This window comes from Ranitomeya variabilis, chromosome 8 (genome assembly GCF_051348905.1).
Source record: "Ranitomeya variabilis isolate aRanVar5 chromosome 8, aRanVar5.hap1, whole genome shotgun sequence".
NCBI classification, from domain to species: Eukaryota; Metazoa; Chordata; class Amphibia; order Anura; family Dendrobatidae; genus Ranitomeya; species Ranitomeya variabilis.
The window spans coordinates 206,232,191-206,252,683 of NC_135239.1; the positions used below are offsets into that span (position 1 = coordinate 206,232,191).

General features: G+C 44.2%; 1 protein-coding gene across 5 annotated transcripts in view; it reads left to right on the forward strand.

Moving 5' to 3' along the window:
* The first annotated feature begins 3,953 nt into the window (after nt 1-3,953).
* Nucleotides 3,954-20,493, forward strand: part of COL7A1 (collagen type VII alpha 1 chain) — a 150,485-nt gene continuing 133,945 nt past the window's right edge. For all 5 annotated transcript variants that reach the window (XM_077276530.1, XM_077276528.1, XM_077276532.1 and 2 more), the window contains exons 1-2: nt 3,954-4,295; nt 19,394-19,478. In XM_077276530.1, coding sequence (XP_077132645.1) covers nt 19,403-19,478 — 76 coding nt within the window. In that variant the 5' untranslated portion in view covers nt 3,954-4,295; nt 19,394-19,402. The remainder of the gene's footprint in view (nt 4,296-19,393; nt 19,479-20,493) is intronic.

Sequence of the window (20,493 nt, forward strand, 5' to 3'; positions counted from 1 at the left end):
TCCTCGGAGCTTTGCTGCCTGTAAGGCTTTTTAATAGAAGAGCATCTACTCCTTACTCAGGACATATAAGGGACTAAATCCAGGTGACAGGAGAAGTACCCAAATCTGGAATATCTGGGAACAAGGGTGGTCCACCCCATCTGATGTATGGGAAACGTAAAGGGGCCTAAAGGTCGTACGTCCCATACAGGCAGCCCACCCTATGAAAACTTGGCCTCAATCCTTCTTTTATGGGTGGTGAGACCCTGCGCAGGGATCCTCGCTCCACAGGGGAACCATAGGGACCCCTTCATTTTATTTTTTCTCTATGGGGTCACATTATCCCTTTGCAACTTGTTGATAAAAAGTAATAAATTAGCTCAGCGCCTAGAATCACATTTGAAGGCTGATCACCAGGAGCCCCATCTGACCACAAGGTCATTAAAAGGGGGGTGGTTATAATTTTAGGGGTCTTCCAGGATGGAATAGAGGCATACATGTCCTATTCTTGTTCACAGCTGAGACTTTGTTACAATGTTTGAGTGTAGTCAATTCTTGAAGCTGCAGCACAAGTGTCTCCTGGTATCAGGCTGATTGATACATTGTAACAATGTTGTAAGAAGCTTTGATCCTTCATTGTGGATGAGGATGTCACCGGCCTTCACTTACAGCCGTGACTTCATTCTCGGCATCTTGGGAGGTCTCATCAAAGCTCGGGCTTCTATCCTTCTCCTATAGAGATAACTATATATCAGCAGATGATACAACATTGTTATTCTGCAGTAGATACATTGTATGCACGGGAAATAGAAATCCAAAATGGGGACAAGGCGAGAATCAGCCGCCAACCGCAGAGCTGACGGTGACTCTGAGCTCGGCACATCCTCGGCCTGAATGCACATAATACTCCACGTGTGAACACAGCCCAGAAACACGTCTACACCACCGTTTACGGTGACTATAGGAGCTGATTTCAGGCCATTACATAGCACTGATCGGATGTATAGAAGATTATCAGATTATTACACGGGATGACGAACAATAATCAGAAATGAACATCCATATGTATGACGGAGCTGCCGGTATTTTTGCAACTGGCTACTGTACAGGGGGCATAAATGATATCAGGGGGTGACGGAGGCTAAAAATGGGACATTGCAGTCCAATATCTCATCATAATGCACAAATCCACCATGCTTGTGTGTACACACAAATATAAACCCACACCTACTGACAATCTCTACATACAACTGATAACACAGGATCCACCATTCACAATAGATGATGTCACAGCTCACCTCCTCCTCCTGTACAATGACTGATAACACCTCTATATACAGTAGATAACGCAGGATCCACCATTCACAATAGGTGATGTCACAGCTCACCTCCTCCTCCTGTACAATGACTGATAACACCTCTATATACAGTAGATAACACAGGATCCACCATTCACAATAGGTGATGTCACAGCTCACCTCCTCCTGTACAATGGCTGATAACACCTCTATGTACAGTAGATAACACAGTATCCACCATTCACAATTGGTGATGTCACAGCTCACCTCCTCCTCCTGTACAATGACTGATAACACCTATATATACAGTAGATAGCACAGGATCCACCATTCACAATAGGTGATGTCACAGCTCACCTCCTCCTCCTGTACAATGACTGATAACACCTCTATATACAGTAGATAACACAGGATCCACCATTCACAATAGGTGATGTCACAGCTCACCTCCTCCTCCTGTACAATGACTGATAACACCTCTATATACAGTAGATAACAGGATCCACCATTCACAGTAGGTGATGTCACAGCTCACCTCCTCCTGTATAATGACTGATAACACCTCTATATACAGTAGATAACACAGGATCCACCATTCACAATAGGTGATATCACAGCTCACCTCCTCCTCCTGTACAATGACTGATAACACCCCTATATACAGTAGATAACACAGGATCCACCATTCACAGTAGGTGATGTCACAGCTCACCTCCTCCTGTACAATGACTGATAACACCTCTATATACAGTAGATAACACAGGATCCACCATTCACAATAAATGACGAGCCACAGGTTAGGGACCAGAACCGATGCAGGGAGCCCCCGAGTCCTATATATCTAGTCCTGGGGCAGACGGGGTTAACAGCCTCCCACCTGTATAATGTGTACATGGGACTAGTCATCGTATAAGAGGTGAGTGACTCAGTCCGCCCACAGAGGAGATGCGGGGTCTCATGTACAGGCAGCTGTGCCGAGTCTGAAAAACTCATCGGAATCAGCAACAAGTCCCACCGAAGCCCCCCAGGACCGACTGTGAGACGTTACTGTGCAGCCCCAGCCCAAACGCGGGAATGCCGGACACAGACCGCAGAATCCGGCTGCAGCCCCAAGACCGTGTCCTATGGGAGCCATTACCCTTCTAGATTACCGAACAGTCAGCTTAAAGGGACGGTCCAGGAATTTAGAAAAAGTTGCATAAGAGCAGGAAAAGGTATAAAAATAACTTTAAAATCCCCATCTACTAAAAATGCCGCCACTCCGGTGGTCCCTGCTGATCCAGCATCACACAGTGGCGTAACTCGAAATCATGGGCCCCGATGCGAAAGCTCCAACGGGGCCCCCAAATATTTTAAATCTTTAATATCAATAGTCTTTTTCTATAGGTCAAAGGGACTTTTAGGGCCCCCTAGGCTCCAGGGCCCGGGTGCAATTGCAACTCCTGCACTTGTTGTAGTTATACCCCTGGCATCACATATATTGTTCACATGACCGCTGCAGCCTATCGCTGGCCTTAGAGCACAAGACCGCTGAGGCCAGTGATTGGCTGCAGAAGGTCATGTGATTGATTAACATGTCATTGCTAGAGGACCCTCAGGGACCACCCACCAGAGAGGTCACTGGGAAATTAGCCAGTATTTGGTATTTCTGCTTCCAGCTTTTGGGCATTTTTCTAAAAATTCCTGGAGAACCCCTTTAAGGAATATTAGTTAAACTCCTCCCTGCAGTGAAGAACATAGAGCAGGGGGACCCCAAAAATCAAATATTTCCCCTGCTGGTGCTAGATAATGCCCCGGCATATAGGGTATTTTTGACACATAGGTTTGCATAGGAGCTGCATACATAAAACGGTGGCAGATTATGGTTGCTTTTTTAAAGTCACTGCTGTGCCGTAGAGTCATGCATCAAATGTAGGAGACCGATTGTGCCTGTAATAAGATAGTATTATATGGCAAAACTTGGGTTACACAAATACGAAACGTGGCGTATGTCTCCATCTCGACCTCTGCAGATGTAAAAAAAAAATATTAACCCATTACTTGCCAAATTAGCAATTTTCATTTTTTTTATATATTTTTTTTTAATGACAGATTTTTAACGATTTGGGTCCTAATGAATCAGAAACATAATTTGCAAAATTTTTTCAAGCACGGATTTTTCACAAAAGGGCGTCCCAATATTCAATTAAAAATGACAATGACATGATTTCCTATTTTGTAAACATTCATTTTACAAACACAACACAAAAAATTGGACCTAATTATACAAATTATAAAATCTTAGTTGCTAGAAGCTAAAGATTAGGCGTCCCAAAAAAAAGGACATTGGTAGATAATGGGTTAAAAGGGTTTTGAAAAATTTATATTTTTTTCCCAGAAACAGCGCCACCTTTGTCCTTAAGCCGGCATTGCAATATTGACATAAATCTGCTGCAATACCACGCACAGCCATTGGATAAGGGTGGCGCTGTTTCACGCCGAGCCAGGAATGATCAGATTACAAGGGATTCTCTATCCTCCAGCTGCTTCCCAGCTTCCTCCTGCCTTTCCAAGTTACAAATAAATCTTTTTTCTTTTTTTTTTTCCCTCCTTTCAGACAGGAGGAGGAGCGGGAGACGTTAGAGGGGAGACTCTGTGTCACACAGGGTCCGGGGTCCATTCACCTGGCTGGCAGCAGATTGTAGCTGGGATTTCCATATCGCCCCATCTATTGGCTGCGAGCGCAGGGGAAGGGCTGGGGGATTCATTACTTTTTCTGTAGCTTTAGGGTACAGGCGAAAAAAAAAAAAAAACTGGGAGAGGCAACGACAGAAAGGAGCAAAAGAAGAACCAGGAAAGGAGATTTTGGGGAGTTATTTGATGACATTTTTGCATTTCTTCCAAGGATTTTCTCATCTTCTGGGGCAGAAAGTGAATTTTAAAGAAGGTGGAAAGTGAAGAAGGCGCCCCCCTGATAATTCCCGGCTACCTATAGGAAGGGGACGGATCCGGAGGGCGGATTATGCACCTACAGCAAAGGTAAGCGCTCAATTTACCTTCATTGTCGGAAATAGGAAGTTGATGTCTCCCCCCCAAGTCCCTGCAGGACGACATATTAAGGGGGCGAGTGACCCCTCTGCTCTCTAGACCCACTTTTCAGGACCCCAGGAAAGCCGGTTATGCCCATATGCTGGCATTACTGACATGTCTTCTGCAGCAGATCCAGGTGGGACATAAGCCCAAACCTTGGATTTTAGCTTCCTCTGACCCATGGCGTCCCCTCTTCTGACCTAATAGTAAAACATATGGTGTCGACCCCCAACATTATTGCCCTAATGGGGTCTCTGATTTCTCATCTGAGGTTTGATACTTTGTTCTGTTATAGGAAGATTCCATTTTATCCCCCAACTCACTGCTCACTGGGGGTCCAACCACTGGGACCACCAGAGACCCCATGCAGACCCGTGATCACTGTCTACAGAGCTGCTGGAGATAGGGGAGCGTGCACCCATTAACCCCTTTAATACTGATAGCTGAGTTTTTTTATCTGTGACCACCAGGTAGACGGCACTACGACTGGCAGTGAAATAGACTGGTGGGAGGAATCGGAGCTCGGTTCTTCCACAGTCGTCATAGTTTGGAAAACTGACCGGAAAAAGTTTGCCAGAATTGGAAAATACCGGATTGCGCCATCTTTGGCCTTCCTAAATTCTGGGCTAATGTGTGGCACCATCGCACCCATGATCCGGACTCAGGTGGACGAACCATCCTGCTGCTCACTTTAGAGCAGATGGGATTTTTTTTTCACCTGTGACGTCTGACGTAGGAGGGCGTAGAACGAGTGATGCCCTAAACTGGCGCCGGCAACACAATGTATCAGCCGCCGGGTGCAATAATGGTCGAAACGACAAATACCAGCTCACCAATATGTGGAGCAGGGAACGGCGTCATGACCACGCGTGATAATCCAAGGGAATAACGGATTCCAGCTCCTTACAATTCAAAACTTTATTAATGAAGATTTTGTCTGAGCTAACAGAGAAGACGACCGGAGAGCGCGCTAAACGTGTCGCCATTTTCTGTGTGACATGGAATCCATTTTTAATCTGCATTAAAAGAGTTTTCAATTTTTAAGGAGCTGGAATACAGTTTTTTTCCTTGAACGATAATAATATAGGTGCTATGGGCATTACATCTGCTGGGCACTGTATGGATTGGGCACTACATGTGTTTGGCAGTACATGACTTGGGCACTACATGGCCTGGGCACTACATGGGTTGGGCACTATATGGTTTGCGCAGTACATCTGCTGGGCAGTACATGGGTTGAACATTACATGGGTTGGGCACTACATGTGTTGGGCACTACATGGGTTGGGCACTATATGGGTTAGGTACTACATTGGTTGGGCACTACATGGCTTGAGCACTACATGTGTTGGGCAGTACATGGGTTGGGCTCTGTATGGGTCGAACACTACATAAGTTGGCACTACATTTGTTGGGCAGTACATGGGTTGGGCACTATATGGGTTGAGCATTACGTGGGTTGGGCACTACATGCGTTGGGCACTACATGGGTTGGGCAGTACATGGGTTGGGCACTATATTGCCTGGGCACTTCATGTGTTGGGCAGTATATGTGTTGCGCACTACATGTGTTGGGCAGGACATGGGTTGGGCACTATATGGGTTGGGCACATGGGTTGGCATTACATGTGTTGGGCACTACATGGGTTGAGCATTACGTGGGTTGGGCACTACATGGGTTGAGCATTACGTGGGTTGGGCACTATATGTGTTTGGCACTATATGGGTTGGGCACTACATGTGTTGGGCAGTACATGGGTTGGGCACTATATTGCCTGGGCACTTCATGTGTTGGGCAGTATATGGGTTGAGCACTACATGGGTTGGGCAGTACATGGGTTGGGCACTATATGGGTTGGCACTACATGTGCTGGGCAGTATATGGGTTGAGCACTACATGTGTTGGGCAGTACATGGGTTGAGCATTACATGGGTTGGGCACTATATGGGTTGGGCACTACATGGCTTGGGCACTGATTGGACTTCAGAGGTGTTTGAGTTTAAATGGCTTTTCTAGTTTTGGCTGCAATTTGTTTTAAAAAAACAAAATTGCAATTTGTGTTTATTTCTCCTCCCAAGGTCCATCTCTGAGTCTCTGTCTCTGCTCCCAGTGTCTGCTATTGTCTGCAATGCTGATGTCACTTCAACAGCGCTGCAGCCAATCAGTGATCTCAGTGACACTCAGTGGCTCATGCCGTTAATTGGGCAGTGCTGCTGAGCTCAGTGATTGGCTGCAGCGCTGTTGAAGTGATGTCAATGCTGCAGACAAATATAGAGACTTAGGTTCTGGGGAGGGGGAGTAAAGCGCAGTTTGGATTTTTAAAAATAAACTGAAGACGGAAACTGGAAAACCCCTTAAACCCCGGAGACCAGTCATCTCCCACCGACTATAATGGTGCTGGCACAGCTGCCGCCAGGACATGCAGAAAGGTCTAGTTTTGCAACTTAAAGGATTTCTCCAGGCACATGACATTAATGATCTTTATGACAGGTCATCAGTATTGGATCAGTGGGACATAAGTCCTGGCACCTCCACCGATCAGCTGGTATTGGAGCGCGGAGTAAGAGATGAACGGCGCTGATCCCCAGATCCCGGCAGCAGCCGCTATAAAGTGATCACAGCCCCATCCACTATCCACAGAGGTAATAACAGCTGTGTGTGGGGGTGTCAGGTCTCCATCAATCTCATATTGATGATCTGATAAAAAAAAGTTATCAATATCAAATGCTCGGAGACCCCCTTTAAGTGATTCATCAGACGGGCATCACATCTACAGATCAAGCCACAGAGCAGGAGATGGATCCATTGTACAGAAGATCAGCGCTCGTCCCTCCCCATATCGCTGTATACCTGGGGGCGGCAGATGGGGCTTCTCCGAAATATGATGTCACCTAGACTGAGGCTTGGGTGCAGAAGGTGCGGTCACATGTAAGACTAATCTCCACATCATCAAACACAAGGACGACCGCGCCCATCATCCACCGCCGCTACTGGAAGGGAGGACCTAAGTCAATCTCTAGGGGCTGCAAAAGTTATCAACCCCCAAAAGAGTCAACAGATTTATCCAGATTACAAATGGCACTAACATCCATCTAATATCTGATATCTGTCTATTATCTATCTATCATTCTATCTATCTAATCTATCTATTATCTATCTACGGCGGGTTCGGAAAGTATTCAGACCACTTTAATTTTTTCACTCTTTGTTTCACTGCAGCCATTTGGTAAAATCAAAAAAGTTCATTTTTTTCTCATTAATGTGCACTCTGCACCCCATCGTGACTGAAAAAAACATAAGTCTTCAGCCCCTTGGCTCAGCATTGATGAGAAGCCCCTTTTGAGCTAGTACAGCCATGAGTCTTCTTGCGAATGATGCAACAAGTTTTTCACCCCTGGATTTGGGGATCCTCGGCCATTCTTCCTTGCAGATCCTCTCCAGTTCCATCAGGTTGGATGGTGAACGTTGGTGGACGCCATTTTCAGGTGTCTCCAGAGATGCTCCATTGGGTTTAGGTCAGGGCTCTGGCTGGGCCAGTCAAGAATGGTTACAGAGTTGTTCTGAAGCCACTCCTTTGTTATTTTAGCTGTGTGCTTAGGGTCATTGTCTTGTTGGAAGGTGAACCTTGGGCCAAGTCTGAGGTCCAGAGCACTCTGGAAGAGGTTTCATCCAGGATATCTCTGTACTTGGCCGCATTCATGTTTCCTTCAATGACAACCAGTCGTCCTGTCCCTGCAGCTGAAAAACACCCCCATAGCATGATGCTGCCACCACCATGCTTCACTGTTGGGATTGTATTGGGCAGGTGATGAGCAGTGACAGGTTTTCTCCACACATACCGCTTAGAATTATCACCATAAAGGTCTAACTTCATCTCTTCAGACCAAATAATCTTATTTCTCATAGTCTGGGAGTCCTCCATGTGTTTTTTTAGCAAACTCTATGCAGCTTTCATATGTCTTGCACTGAGGAGAGGCTTCCCTCGGACCACTCTGCCAGACTGGTGGAGGGCTGCAGTGATAGGTGACTTTGTGGAACTTTCTCCCATCTCCCTCCTGCATCTCTGGAGCTCAGCCACAGAGATCTTGGGGTTCTTCGTTACCTCTCTCCCAAGGCTCTTCTCCCATTGCTCAGTTTGGCTGGACGGCCAGGTCTAGGAAGACTTCTGGTTGTCCCAAACTTCTTCCATTTAAGGATTATGGAGGCCACTGTGCTCTTAGGAACCTTGAGTACTGCAGAAATTCTGTTGTAACCTTGGCCAGATCTGTGCCTTGCCACAATTCTGTCTCTGAGCTCCTTGGCCAGTTCCTTTGACCTCATGATTCTCATTTGGTCTGACATGCACTGTGAGCTGTGAGGTCTCATATAGACAGGTGTGCGCCTTTCCAAATCAGGTCCTATCAGTGTAATTACACACAGCTGGACTCCAATTAAGGAGTAGAACCATCTCAAGGAGGATCACAAGGAAATGGACAGCATGGGACTGAAATATGAGGGTCTGAGCAAAGGGTCTGAATACTTATGACCATGTGATATTTCAGTTTTTCTTTTTTAACAAATTTGCAAAAATTTCTACATTTCTGTTTTTTTCAGTCAAGATGGGGTGCAGAGTGTACATCAATGTGAAAAAATGAACTTTTTTGAATTTACCAAATGGCTGCAATGAAACAAAGAGTGAAAAATGTAAAGGGGTCTGAATACTTTCCGTACCCACTGTATTCTATCTATCTATTATCTATCTATCTATCCATCTATCCATCTCTCTGGTTTCTAGGGGAATCCCTTGGAATGGCTTCTCGGTGGCTTTCTTGGCTCGGCTCTATACAGTACAGGAGCATTAATCTCTCCCGGCTCCTTGCTGAGAATGGGGTAGATGGAGCAGAGGTTGCTGTCTCCATAAATAGGGGAGATGTCTCCTTGGCAGCTGCACAATGGCCGTCTTCTCGGAGCCCCGAGCTCCAGCCGTGCCCTTTACAATGAACCAGAACCGGCCTCTCAGGATGTCAAAGGGCCTGGAAACTCCTCAGCCGGGGGCCCAACAGACCAACCAATAAACGGGGGCACAGGGTGGTGTCCGGGCAGCAGGGGGGCACCATTTTTTATGTCTTTCGGACCTTGAACATAGAAAGGCTTTAATAGCAAAATGTAGAAAAGCAACAAAAAAAGCAAAATGCAAGATCATAAAAAAGTGAAAGACAAAAAGAAAAAGCAAACATAGATAAAGAGAAAAGATTTTATGTATTTTACATATAGCGCCATTATTTCATCAAGTTCTGATCTAGTTTCTGGACAGATGATCACTTTGCTCTTCTCATTTCTTCCTTTGTCTTATGGAGACATTACACCGTTCTGTGTGGAGTTTAGCTCCGGTACATCTGCTGCCTTCTGCTCATTCATCCTAACCCTTGTATAAAACACACACTGTCCCTTTAATAAATCCGTCTCTGTAACATGTGGCGGCATTATATATCTACCTGCACACCAGGCGACGTGTGGTGTAACCAGGGCCGGTTATATTCCTATTAATAGCTGATAATACATAATCTGTAGCCTGCGAGCAAATAGTGTGCGGGATGAGAATTACCACGGATGATGGGTGGAGTCCTCCATGCCCCCGGCTACACATTACAGCATCAGACACACCTATCCAGGTTCAGATTATAGTGCTGAGCGAACAGATGGCGTCTCCTGCCTGGATCTGTTATAGAGAGGAAGCCGCAACGTACACTATAATCAACGCCGTCCGTAACCATAGAGAATTCACGGATAGATGTGTCACAGCTGGGGATCTGTACTAATGTGCCGGTGCAGTCACTGTGTACATACATGACTGATCCCATATTATACTCCAGAGCTGCACTCACTATTCTGCTGGTACAGTCACTGTGTACATACATTACATTACTGATCCTGAGTTACCTCCTGTATTATACCCCAGAGCTGCACTCACTATTCTGCTGGTGCAGTCACTGTGTACATACATTACATTACTGATCCTGAGTTACATCCTGTATTATACTCCAGAGCTGCACTCACTATTCTGCTGGTGCAGTCACTATGTACATACATTACATTACTGATCCTGAGTTACATCCTGTATTATACTCCAGAGCTGCACTCACTATTCTGCTGGTGCAGTCACTGTGTACATACATTACATTACTGATCCTGAGTTACATCCTGTATTATACTCCAGAGCTGCACTCACTATTCTGCTGGTGCGGTCACTGTGTACATACATTACATTACTGATCCTGAGTTACCTCCTGTATTATACCTCAGAGCTGCACTCACTATTCTGCTGGTGCAGTCACTGTGTACATACATTACATTACTGATCCTGAGTTACATCCTGTATTATACTCCAGAGCTGCACTCACTATTCTGCTGGTGCAGTCACTATGTACATACATTACATTACTGATCCTGAGTTACATCCTGTATTATACTCTAGAGCTGCACTCACTATTCTGCTGGTGCAGTCACTGTGTACATACATTACATTACTGATCCTGAGTTACATCCTGTATTATACTCCAGAGTTGCACTCACTATTCTGCTGGTGCAATCACTGTGTACATATATTACATTACTGATCCTGAGTTATATCCTGTATTATACCCCAGAGCTGCACTCACTATTCTGCTGATGCAGTCACTGTGTACATACAATACATTACTGATCCTGAGTTACATCCTGTATTATACCCCATAGCTGCACTCACTATTCTGCTGGTGTAGTCACTGTGTACATACATTACATTACTGATCCTGAGTTACATCCTGTATTATACCCCAGAGCTGCACTCACTATTCTGCTGGTGCAGTCACTGTGTACATACATTACATTACTGATTCTGAATTACATCCTGTATTATATTCCAGAGCTGCACTCACTATTCTGCTGGTGCAGTCACTGTGTACATACATTACATTACTGATCCCGAGTTACATCCTGTATTATACTCCAGAGCTGCACTCACTATTCTGCTGGTGCAGTCACTGTGTACTGATCCTGAGTTACATCCTGTATTATACCCCAGAGCTGAACTCACTATTCTGCTGGTACAGTCACTGTGTACATACATTACATTACTGATCCTGAGTTACATCCTGTATTATACCCCAGAGCTGCGCTCACTATTCTGCTGGTGCAGTCACTGTGTACATACATTACATTACTGATCCTGAGTTACATCCTGTATTATACCCCAGAGCTGCGCTCACTATTCTGCTGGTGCAGTCACTGTGTACATACATTACATTACTGATCCTGTATTATACCCCAGAGCTGCGCTCACTATTCTGCTGGTGCAGTCACTGTGTACATACATTACATTACTGATCCTGAGTTACATCCTGTATTATACCCCAGAGCTGCGCTCACTATTCTGCTGGTGCAGTCACTGTGTACATACATTACATTACTGATCCTGTATTATACCCCAGAGCTGCGCTCACTATTCTGCTGGTGCAGTCACTGTGTACATACATTACATTACTGATCCTGTATTATACTCCAGAGCTGCACTCACTATTCTGCTGGTGCAGTCACTGTGTACATACATTACATTACTGATCCTGTATTATACCCCAGAGCTGCACTCACTATTCTGCTGGTGTAGTCACTGTGTACATACATTACATTACTGATCCTGAGTTACATCCTGTATTATACCCCAGAGCTGCACTCACTATTCTGCTGGTGCAGTCACTGTGTACATACATTACATTACTGATCCTGAGTTACATCCTGTATTATACCCCAGAGCTGCACTCACTATTCTGCTGGTGCAGTCACTGTGTACATACATTACTGATCCTGAGTTACATCCTGTATTATACCCCAGAGCTGCACTCACTATTCTGCTGGTGTAGTCACTGTGTACATACATTACATTACTGATCCTGAGTTACATCCTGTATTATACCCCAGAGCTGCACTCACTATTCTGCTGGTGTAGTCACTGTGTACATACATTACATTACTGATCCTGAGTTACATCCTGTATTATACCCTAGAGCTGCACTCACTATTCTGCTTGTGCACTCGCTGTGTACATACATTACAGATCTTTCTACGGTTTCCTGGTGCCTTTGCCGTATATGAGGAGTGTGACAATTATGGCCGCTGTTATGGCCCCGCAGGGTTAGTTAGCAGCTTTTGCAGAGTTATGGGCAGTGGATCTCTGCACCGTGTTCTTCCAGCTTTGCTCCTGTGTTGCAGCTGATTACACAGACGCGCGGTGGAGGTCAGAATCAGATATTAGTATTAAACAGGCGAGAGAATAGTTCTCACCTTCACAGGTGATGGCGGTTACGGCAGTGAGGGATTGTAGAAGATCACTAAATATTGGGCCTGTAACCAGAATCGCAGCGCGGACCTCTGACCCTGTGATGGGTTTCGCAGGCGCTGTGCACGGCTGGTTTTTAGATTTCCTGTGCTGCCTCCTTCGTTTTGCACCGTCATCCCCCAGGTTGTCAGTAAACCAATGTTTCCTGGAGCGCTGCCCGGCTGTGGGTGACAGATCAGAATTCATTGATATTGTGATTACTGGAGGAACCACAGAAAAGTAACGGGATTATGTTTCCCATGCGCTTCGTGTATCTTCAATACATTACTATTTCCATATCTCTGCTTGCTGTCACTAAATGTAAAGATTTTGTGGATTTCATTGCATGGAATCCTGTGCTGCCTTTTTGAGCTTTTACATGTTTCAGGTTCTTACATTTATGTCCAGATGAGATAATTAGACATTTTGCCTTGGGGTCATCTCAGAGTAGACAACATCCTATTGTCTCGGTATTAGGTGTGATATGTAGATTCCACTGTCAGGAGGTCACCAAAGAGTCACCTACGGAAAATACTATATATATATAGTATATATAGTGGTCAGCTATGATCCTGATGTGTTCTCCAAGAGTAGACATGTTTTTACTGGTCATCATGGAGTTGACGTGTCTAGTGAGTGATCATGGTCTACAGACTTGTCTACTAGGTAATCATGGATTCATCATGTCTCTACTAGGTCATCATCAAGTAGACAAGTGGTTAGTTGTCATAGTTTGGACAGGATGCTACTGGGTCATCATAAAGTGAAACTGTGTCAACTAGGTCATTGTGGAGTATATGTGTCTACAAGAGTGATAGGTATCTACTGTGGGTCATCATGGAGTAGATATATGTCTGTTGGGTCATCATAAAGTGGTCACGTGTCTAACTGGTCATCATGTAATGGGCACTAATCTACTAGGTAATCATGTAATGGACACATATCTACTGGGTCATCATGGAGTGAACATCTACATGTCTCTATGTGGTCTTCATGTAGTGGGCACAAGCCTAATTGGTCATCATGGAGGGGTTATCATGGAATAAGCACATGTCTACTGAGTCATCATTGAGTTGGCACTTCTTTACTGGCTAATCATGGAGTAGACATGTGGACTTGTGTCTACTGGGTTATCATTGAATGGGCACTTGTCTACTGGGTCATCATGGAATAAGCACATGTCTACTGAGTGATCATAGAGTTGGTACATATCCACTGGGTCATCATGGAGTGGACAAGTGTCTACAGGCTGATCATGGAGTAGACATGTGGACTTGTGCCTTCTGGGTTATCATAGAGTCGGCACATGTCTACTGAGTCATAAAGAAGTGGACACGTGTATACTGGGTCATTATAGAGAATGTAAACGTAAACTGGGTCATCATGGAGTGGACAAGTGTGTACCTGCTGAAATGGAGTAGACACGTGGTGTTGTAGCTACTGGGTCATCATGGAGTGGGCACCTTCCTACTGAGTCATCATGGAGTGGGCACCTGCCTACTGGGTCATCATGGAATGGGCACCTGCCTACTGGGTCATCGTAGAGTGGATACTTGTCTACTGGGTCATCATTGAGTAGACATCTGTCTTCTGGGTCATCATGGAGTAGACACGTGTCTACTGGGTCATCATGGAATGGACACGTGTCTACTGGGTCATCAAGGAGTAGACATTCTTGGTTCTCTGGGTCTTAGGAGACCGGTATGGAATCTACATACTTAATTTTGGACCTGTCTTCACCTTTATGGCTCATCTTTTTGTAAAACATCCATGTCTTGGACTCGCTTGCAGGTGTATCATCATAGCCAAGATCACTGTCAGCCGCACTTGTAAATTATTTGATGTTTCAGGCTCAGCCAATCAATACTTTAATAATACGAGTTCTTCAAAGCCGGGAAACACAAAGGAAATTTGGGGGTGTCAGCGACGGTGGGACATTCCTACATTATGAGCTCACTGAGGGCTACGACTGATCATTTACCTCTTACGTCGGGTCACAGAGGAGAAAAGCAATGAGGACTTCAAAGGGAAAACTTTCGATATAGAAGTGTTAGAAAGGAGAATATGATTAATGTTCCTGGAGTGCAGGGGAGTAAAGAAGGATACTTCATAGCCCCAGCCATTTCATCTGCACATAAGAGGTCTCGAGTGCCCCGGTCAAGGCCATTTACTGAACAATGAAGACCTTAATGAGAGCAAGTTCTTATCTGCAACCATTTGGCAGTCCACAATAGTTTTAAAAAGTTTTCTAATGTATTTTCTGTATCAGTTTTTCATAGTTTTCAAGATCTCTGCTTCAATAAGAACCTTCTCCCAGGGTATAATAAATCAGCGCTGGTCATGTGCTGGATGCACTGGTGGAAGACTCTGATAATTAACATGACCAAGTCAGAAGCTGCAATACCAGACCCAGCCTACAGAGGAGAGTGGCGCTATTTCTAACAAAACTTATTAGTGGTTATTTTTAGTGTTCCCAGGAGCCAAGACCATTGCCAGTGGCATTTCTTAATATAATTTTTGACATTTTGGAACCCCTTTTACATACAAGAGCAGGTTCCCACAAATGGTTCCAGGAAGATTCAATCCTGTATTGTTTCCTACTAATGGGAGTTGTGGACACACAAAGGGTTAACTCCCAACATGTGTGTGACAGGACCTGGAATGGCAGATGTAAGGTGGCCATATCTGCTCGGCTTCTCAGCTCCCACCACCTGTACATGCTAAAATGCTGTAAATTTCTGCAAATTCCAGAAATTCCAAATATAAAACAAATGTCAAGACGTGAATCGCTCTGTGATCTGATGGACCCGTAGACGGTGACAGGCCCAGAGGCGCTGGAGACGCCCGTCAGCTACTTGACTCCACGCTCTATTTAATAGACTTACTCTGGTAATGGACGGCAGTCGGCAACCACATCACAGCGCCACATGTGAGGTCTGAGCAGTTCCCTCCGCAGCCAAAGTCAGTGTTTAGACACAAGTTTCCTCTTCTATAATCGTTCCCGGCCGGGACTGACCCTCTGTCTGTAGCTAACGGCAAATATTTGGATAAGGGATGTGTATGTGACTCATAGCGGTGCACGGAAATATAGGGAAAGGATGATTAAAGGGAACGCGTCATAAGAAAACGAGTGCTTAAATCAGGGTTGTATGTGAAATTTATTCTTACATGTTTTTAAAATAATTTTAACATCACAATTTTCATGCTGTCACAGCTCACCTCCTCCTCCTGTACAATGATGGATAACACCTCTATATACAGTAGATAACACAGGATCCACCATTCACAATAGGTGATGTCACAGCTCACCTCCTCCTCCTGTACAATGATGGATAACACCTCTATATACAGTAGATAACACAGGATCCACCATTCACAATAGGTGATGTCACAGCTCACCTCCTCCTCCTGTACAATGAGCGATAACACCTCTATATACAGTAGATAACACAGGATCCACCATTCACAATAGGTGATGTCACAGCTCACCTCCTCCTCCAGTACAATGATTGATAACATCTCTATATACAGTAGATAACACAGGATCCACCATTCACAATAGGTGAAGTCACAGCTCACCTCCTCCTCCTGTACAATGACTGATAACACCTCTATATACAGTAGATAACACAGGATCCGCCATTCACAATAGGTGATGTCACAGCTCACCTTCTCCTCCTGTACAATGATTGATAACACCTCTATATACAGTAGATTACCCAGGATCCACCATTCACAATAGGTGATGTCACAGCTCACCTCCTCCTCCCGTACAATGACTGATATCACCTCTATATACAGTAGATAACACGGGATCCACCATTCACAATAGGTGATGTCACAGCTCACCTCCTCCTGTACAATGAATGATAACACCTCTATATAGAGTAGATAACACAGGATCCACCATTCACAATAGGTGATGTCACAGCTCACCTCCTCCTCCTCCTGTACAATGACTGATAACACCTCTATATACAGTAGATAACACAGGATCCTCCATTCACAATAGGTGATGTCACAGCTCACCTCCTCCTCCTCCTGTACAATGACTGATAACACCTCTATATACAGTAGATAACACAGGATCCACCATTCACAATAGGTGATGTCACAGCTCACCTCCTCCTCCTGTACAATGACTGATAACACAACACCTCTATATACAGTAGATATCACAGGATCCACCATCCACAATAGGTGATGTCACAGCTCACCTCCTCCTCCTCCTGTGCAATGACTGATAACACCTCTATATACAGTAGATATCACAGGATCCACCATTCACAATAGGTGATGTCACAGCTCACCTCCTCCTGTACAATGACTGATAACACCTCTATATACAGTAGATAACACAGGATCCAGCACTCACAATAGGTGATGTCACAGCTCACCTCCTCCTCCTGTACAATGACTGATAACACCTCTATATACAGTAGATTACCCAGGATCCACCATTCACAATAGGTGATATCACAGCTCACCTCCTCCTGCACAATGACTGATAACACCTCTATATACAGTAGATAACATAGGAGCCACCATTCACAATAGGTGATATCACAGCTCACCTCCTCCTCCTGTATAATGACTGATAACACCTCTATATACAGTAGATAACATAGGAGCCACCATTCACAATAGGTGATGTCACAGCTCACCTCCGCTCCCTCCTGTATAATTACTGATAACACCTCTATATACAGTAGATAATACAAGACCAACCATTCGCAATGTGTGATGTTTGTAAGTACTTGGACAAGAATACAGTAATTAACCAGAGCCAGCATGGGTTTGTAGCAAACAAGTCATACCAGACTAATTGAATCACTGACTGGGTGGATCATGGAAATGCGGTAGATATAGTATGTCTCAACTTCAGCAAAGCATTTGATAAAGTAACTCATACTATCCTTACTATAAAAAATGACCAAGTATGGGACTGACACGGCTACAGTTAGGTGGATTCATAACTGGCTCAGTGATCGTACTCAAAGAGCAGTAATAAATTATTGCAAATCCAATCGGAAGACTGTTTCAAGTGGGAACCACAAGGCTCTGTACTGGTCCCAGTGTTACAAGTGGGGACCACAAGGCTCTATCCTGGTCCCAGTGTTACAAGTGGGGACCACAAGGCTCTGTCCTGGCCCCAGTGTTACAAGTGGGGACCACAAGGCTCTGTCCTGGCCCCAGTGCTACTAGTGCAGACCTCAAGGCTCTGTCCTGGTCCCAGTGTTACAAGTGGGGACCACAAGGCTCTGACCTGGTCCCAGTGTTACAAGTGGGGACCACAAGGCTCTGACCTGGCCCCAGTGTTACAAGTGGGAACCACAAGGCTCTGTCCTGGTCCCAGTGTTACAAGTGGGGACCACAAGGCTCTGTCCTGGTCCCAGTGTTGCAAGTGGGGACCACAAGGCTCTGTCCTGGTCCCAGTGTTACAAGTGGGGACCACAAGGCTCTGTCCTGGTCCCAGTGTTACAAGTGGGGACCACAAGGCTCTGTCCTGGTCCCAGTATTACAAGTGGGGACCACAAGGCTCTGTCCTGGTCCCAGTGTTGTTCAACATTTTTACATGTATCTAAAAAAAAAATGACACAGCTTAGTCATGTTTAAAAATCTCCTGCCGTTTTGCGTACACAGCTCCTATGCAGAGCTAAATGTTTCAGTGTTTTCAACAAAAAAAAAAACACTCTCTTTGCTAACATTGCTTGTAGGCTATGATATGCAGGCAGCACATCAGCACACAAATCCCACATGTCCAGCTCTGCTCCCAGTATACCTGATGTGTCTGAATGATTTTCCATTCTGTGATCCGTCACAGGCTTCGGGAGACTGGAGGTAGGAATTGCACGGACTGTATGTTTTCTATTAGCTTCATGCATCACATTGTCGGCTGTTTCCTGTAGAGGAAAAAACAGTCTGTAAATCTGGTCCCGATTTTCTACGTGTGATATGATCTAAATTTGGATTTCCCATAAAACTTTTCCAAACTAATTTCCATCCTAATAGACTTTGTGCATCAATTCCTGTCTATTTTGTAAACACCTCTGCTTGCTGTCACATTCATTGTTTGATACAATCGCTAAAAATCTGTTTTCTATTTGTTTGTTTGTTTTTAAGTTTACATTTTATTTATTATTATTTATTGATTTTAATTTATTACTTTTTTTTGCATTATATAAGAAATCGATACATAAAAGTTTACTAGAAAGTTTACTAGAAAGTAAAACGCCTGCAGAGTAATTTTGCTACTTAGAAATGGTCGACAAGCTGCTGTTGACGGAATTGTTGTTATAATTATCGGCATTTGCTTCTAGACTCGTTAACAAGTAAAGAAACAACGTGTTGTGGGATTCTTACTATTTGTATACTTGTTGTTTATTAAAATAAAATCAAATTAAAGTACACGAGTCATCATTAGAAAATGATAAATCCATAAACATAATCCATCAGGAGCAACTAACCTTCTTGTTGATGGTTTCCACATGATAACATACTATTTAAACTAAAATACAAACTGGAAATGATGAGAAAATAGTAAATAAGTTACTAAGTTTTACTAAAAAAAAAACAAAACCTAGAATGTGACATTGGGGTTATGTAGTTACTGTCTGCAGCAGCATCAGTGATATTATTATTATTGCTATTAATTATTATTATTTCTACATCTTCTATTTTTTCTTATCTAACAATCTTTTTTGTGTCTTGCAGGAATAGAAGATGATAGGGTCAACTGCCCTCCTAGTGGCACTGCACGCACTTATAATATTCCCTGAGCGGAGCTCCAGTCAGCAAGGTACGTAGCTACAGGATCGCTGATCATCCTGCTGAAATCCATTAGGTCAATTTTACTAAATCCTCCTTTATTTCAACATTCTGTCTCGGTGGTTCATTGCACCTTCACATGTTAGTTTAATTGGTATGCAAACGAGACTAAAGGACTATGGTAGATCTGAAGCCTCTGCCACTCCAGCTCTATTCCCGCCCGGCGCCGCCTCCTCCTGTTTGACTGACAGCCTCTATGTTGTGTGACTTCAGGCAAAGGAGCTGTCAGTGAAGCAGAAGTAGGAGGCAGAGCTGGGCAAGTAATAGAGCTGGGGTGACGGAGGCTTCAGATCTACTAATAGCACTTTACCCTCATTTGCATAAATTCAAATGCTGATTTCTCTGTAATGGATGAACAGACCAGCCAAGTAAAAATATTACTGGACTTGTCTTTAAAAAGAGACAAATAATTTGAGTTGTTAAATCCTGCTGACAAATTCCCTTTAATTATTAATTGGGAGCTAACAGACAGAATCCCTTTAATCCGCCATTGTCCTAAGAAATAATGCATTGCATTGGTATAGGGATCATTTACTTATTTATAGAGATATATTCTTGTCTGGATGATAAATAAATGTAATTGTGACACTGTATCTGAGATCATGTATACCTCATTTACAGTTTGTTCTCTTACAAACAAACTGTCTCTTGTTATAAATATATATATCTTTTTACCTGGTGTAAATGGCGCTGTTCTCCTGAATCCGGCGATGTTTTTCTTGTGTTCCTGCGCCTCTCCGTTCCCGAGATATGACCTGGATATAAATATTGACTTAATAGCCATGTGGGTGCGGTTTTCAGTGGTTCCTTGTGGGCGTCTCCTTGAGGGCCACGCCCAGTTGGCTTAAAAACAAATTTATATATAGGTAAAAAGGGGCCATATCTCAGGAATGGAGAGACGCAGGAAAAAAAGAAAAACAACGCCGGATTCAGGAGAACAGAAGCATTTACACCAAGTAGAAATACAAATATATGGAGTGATAGGT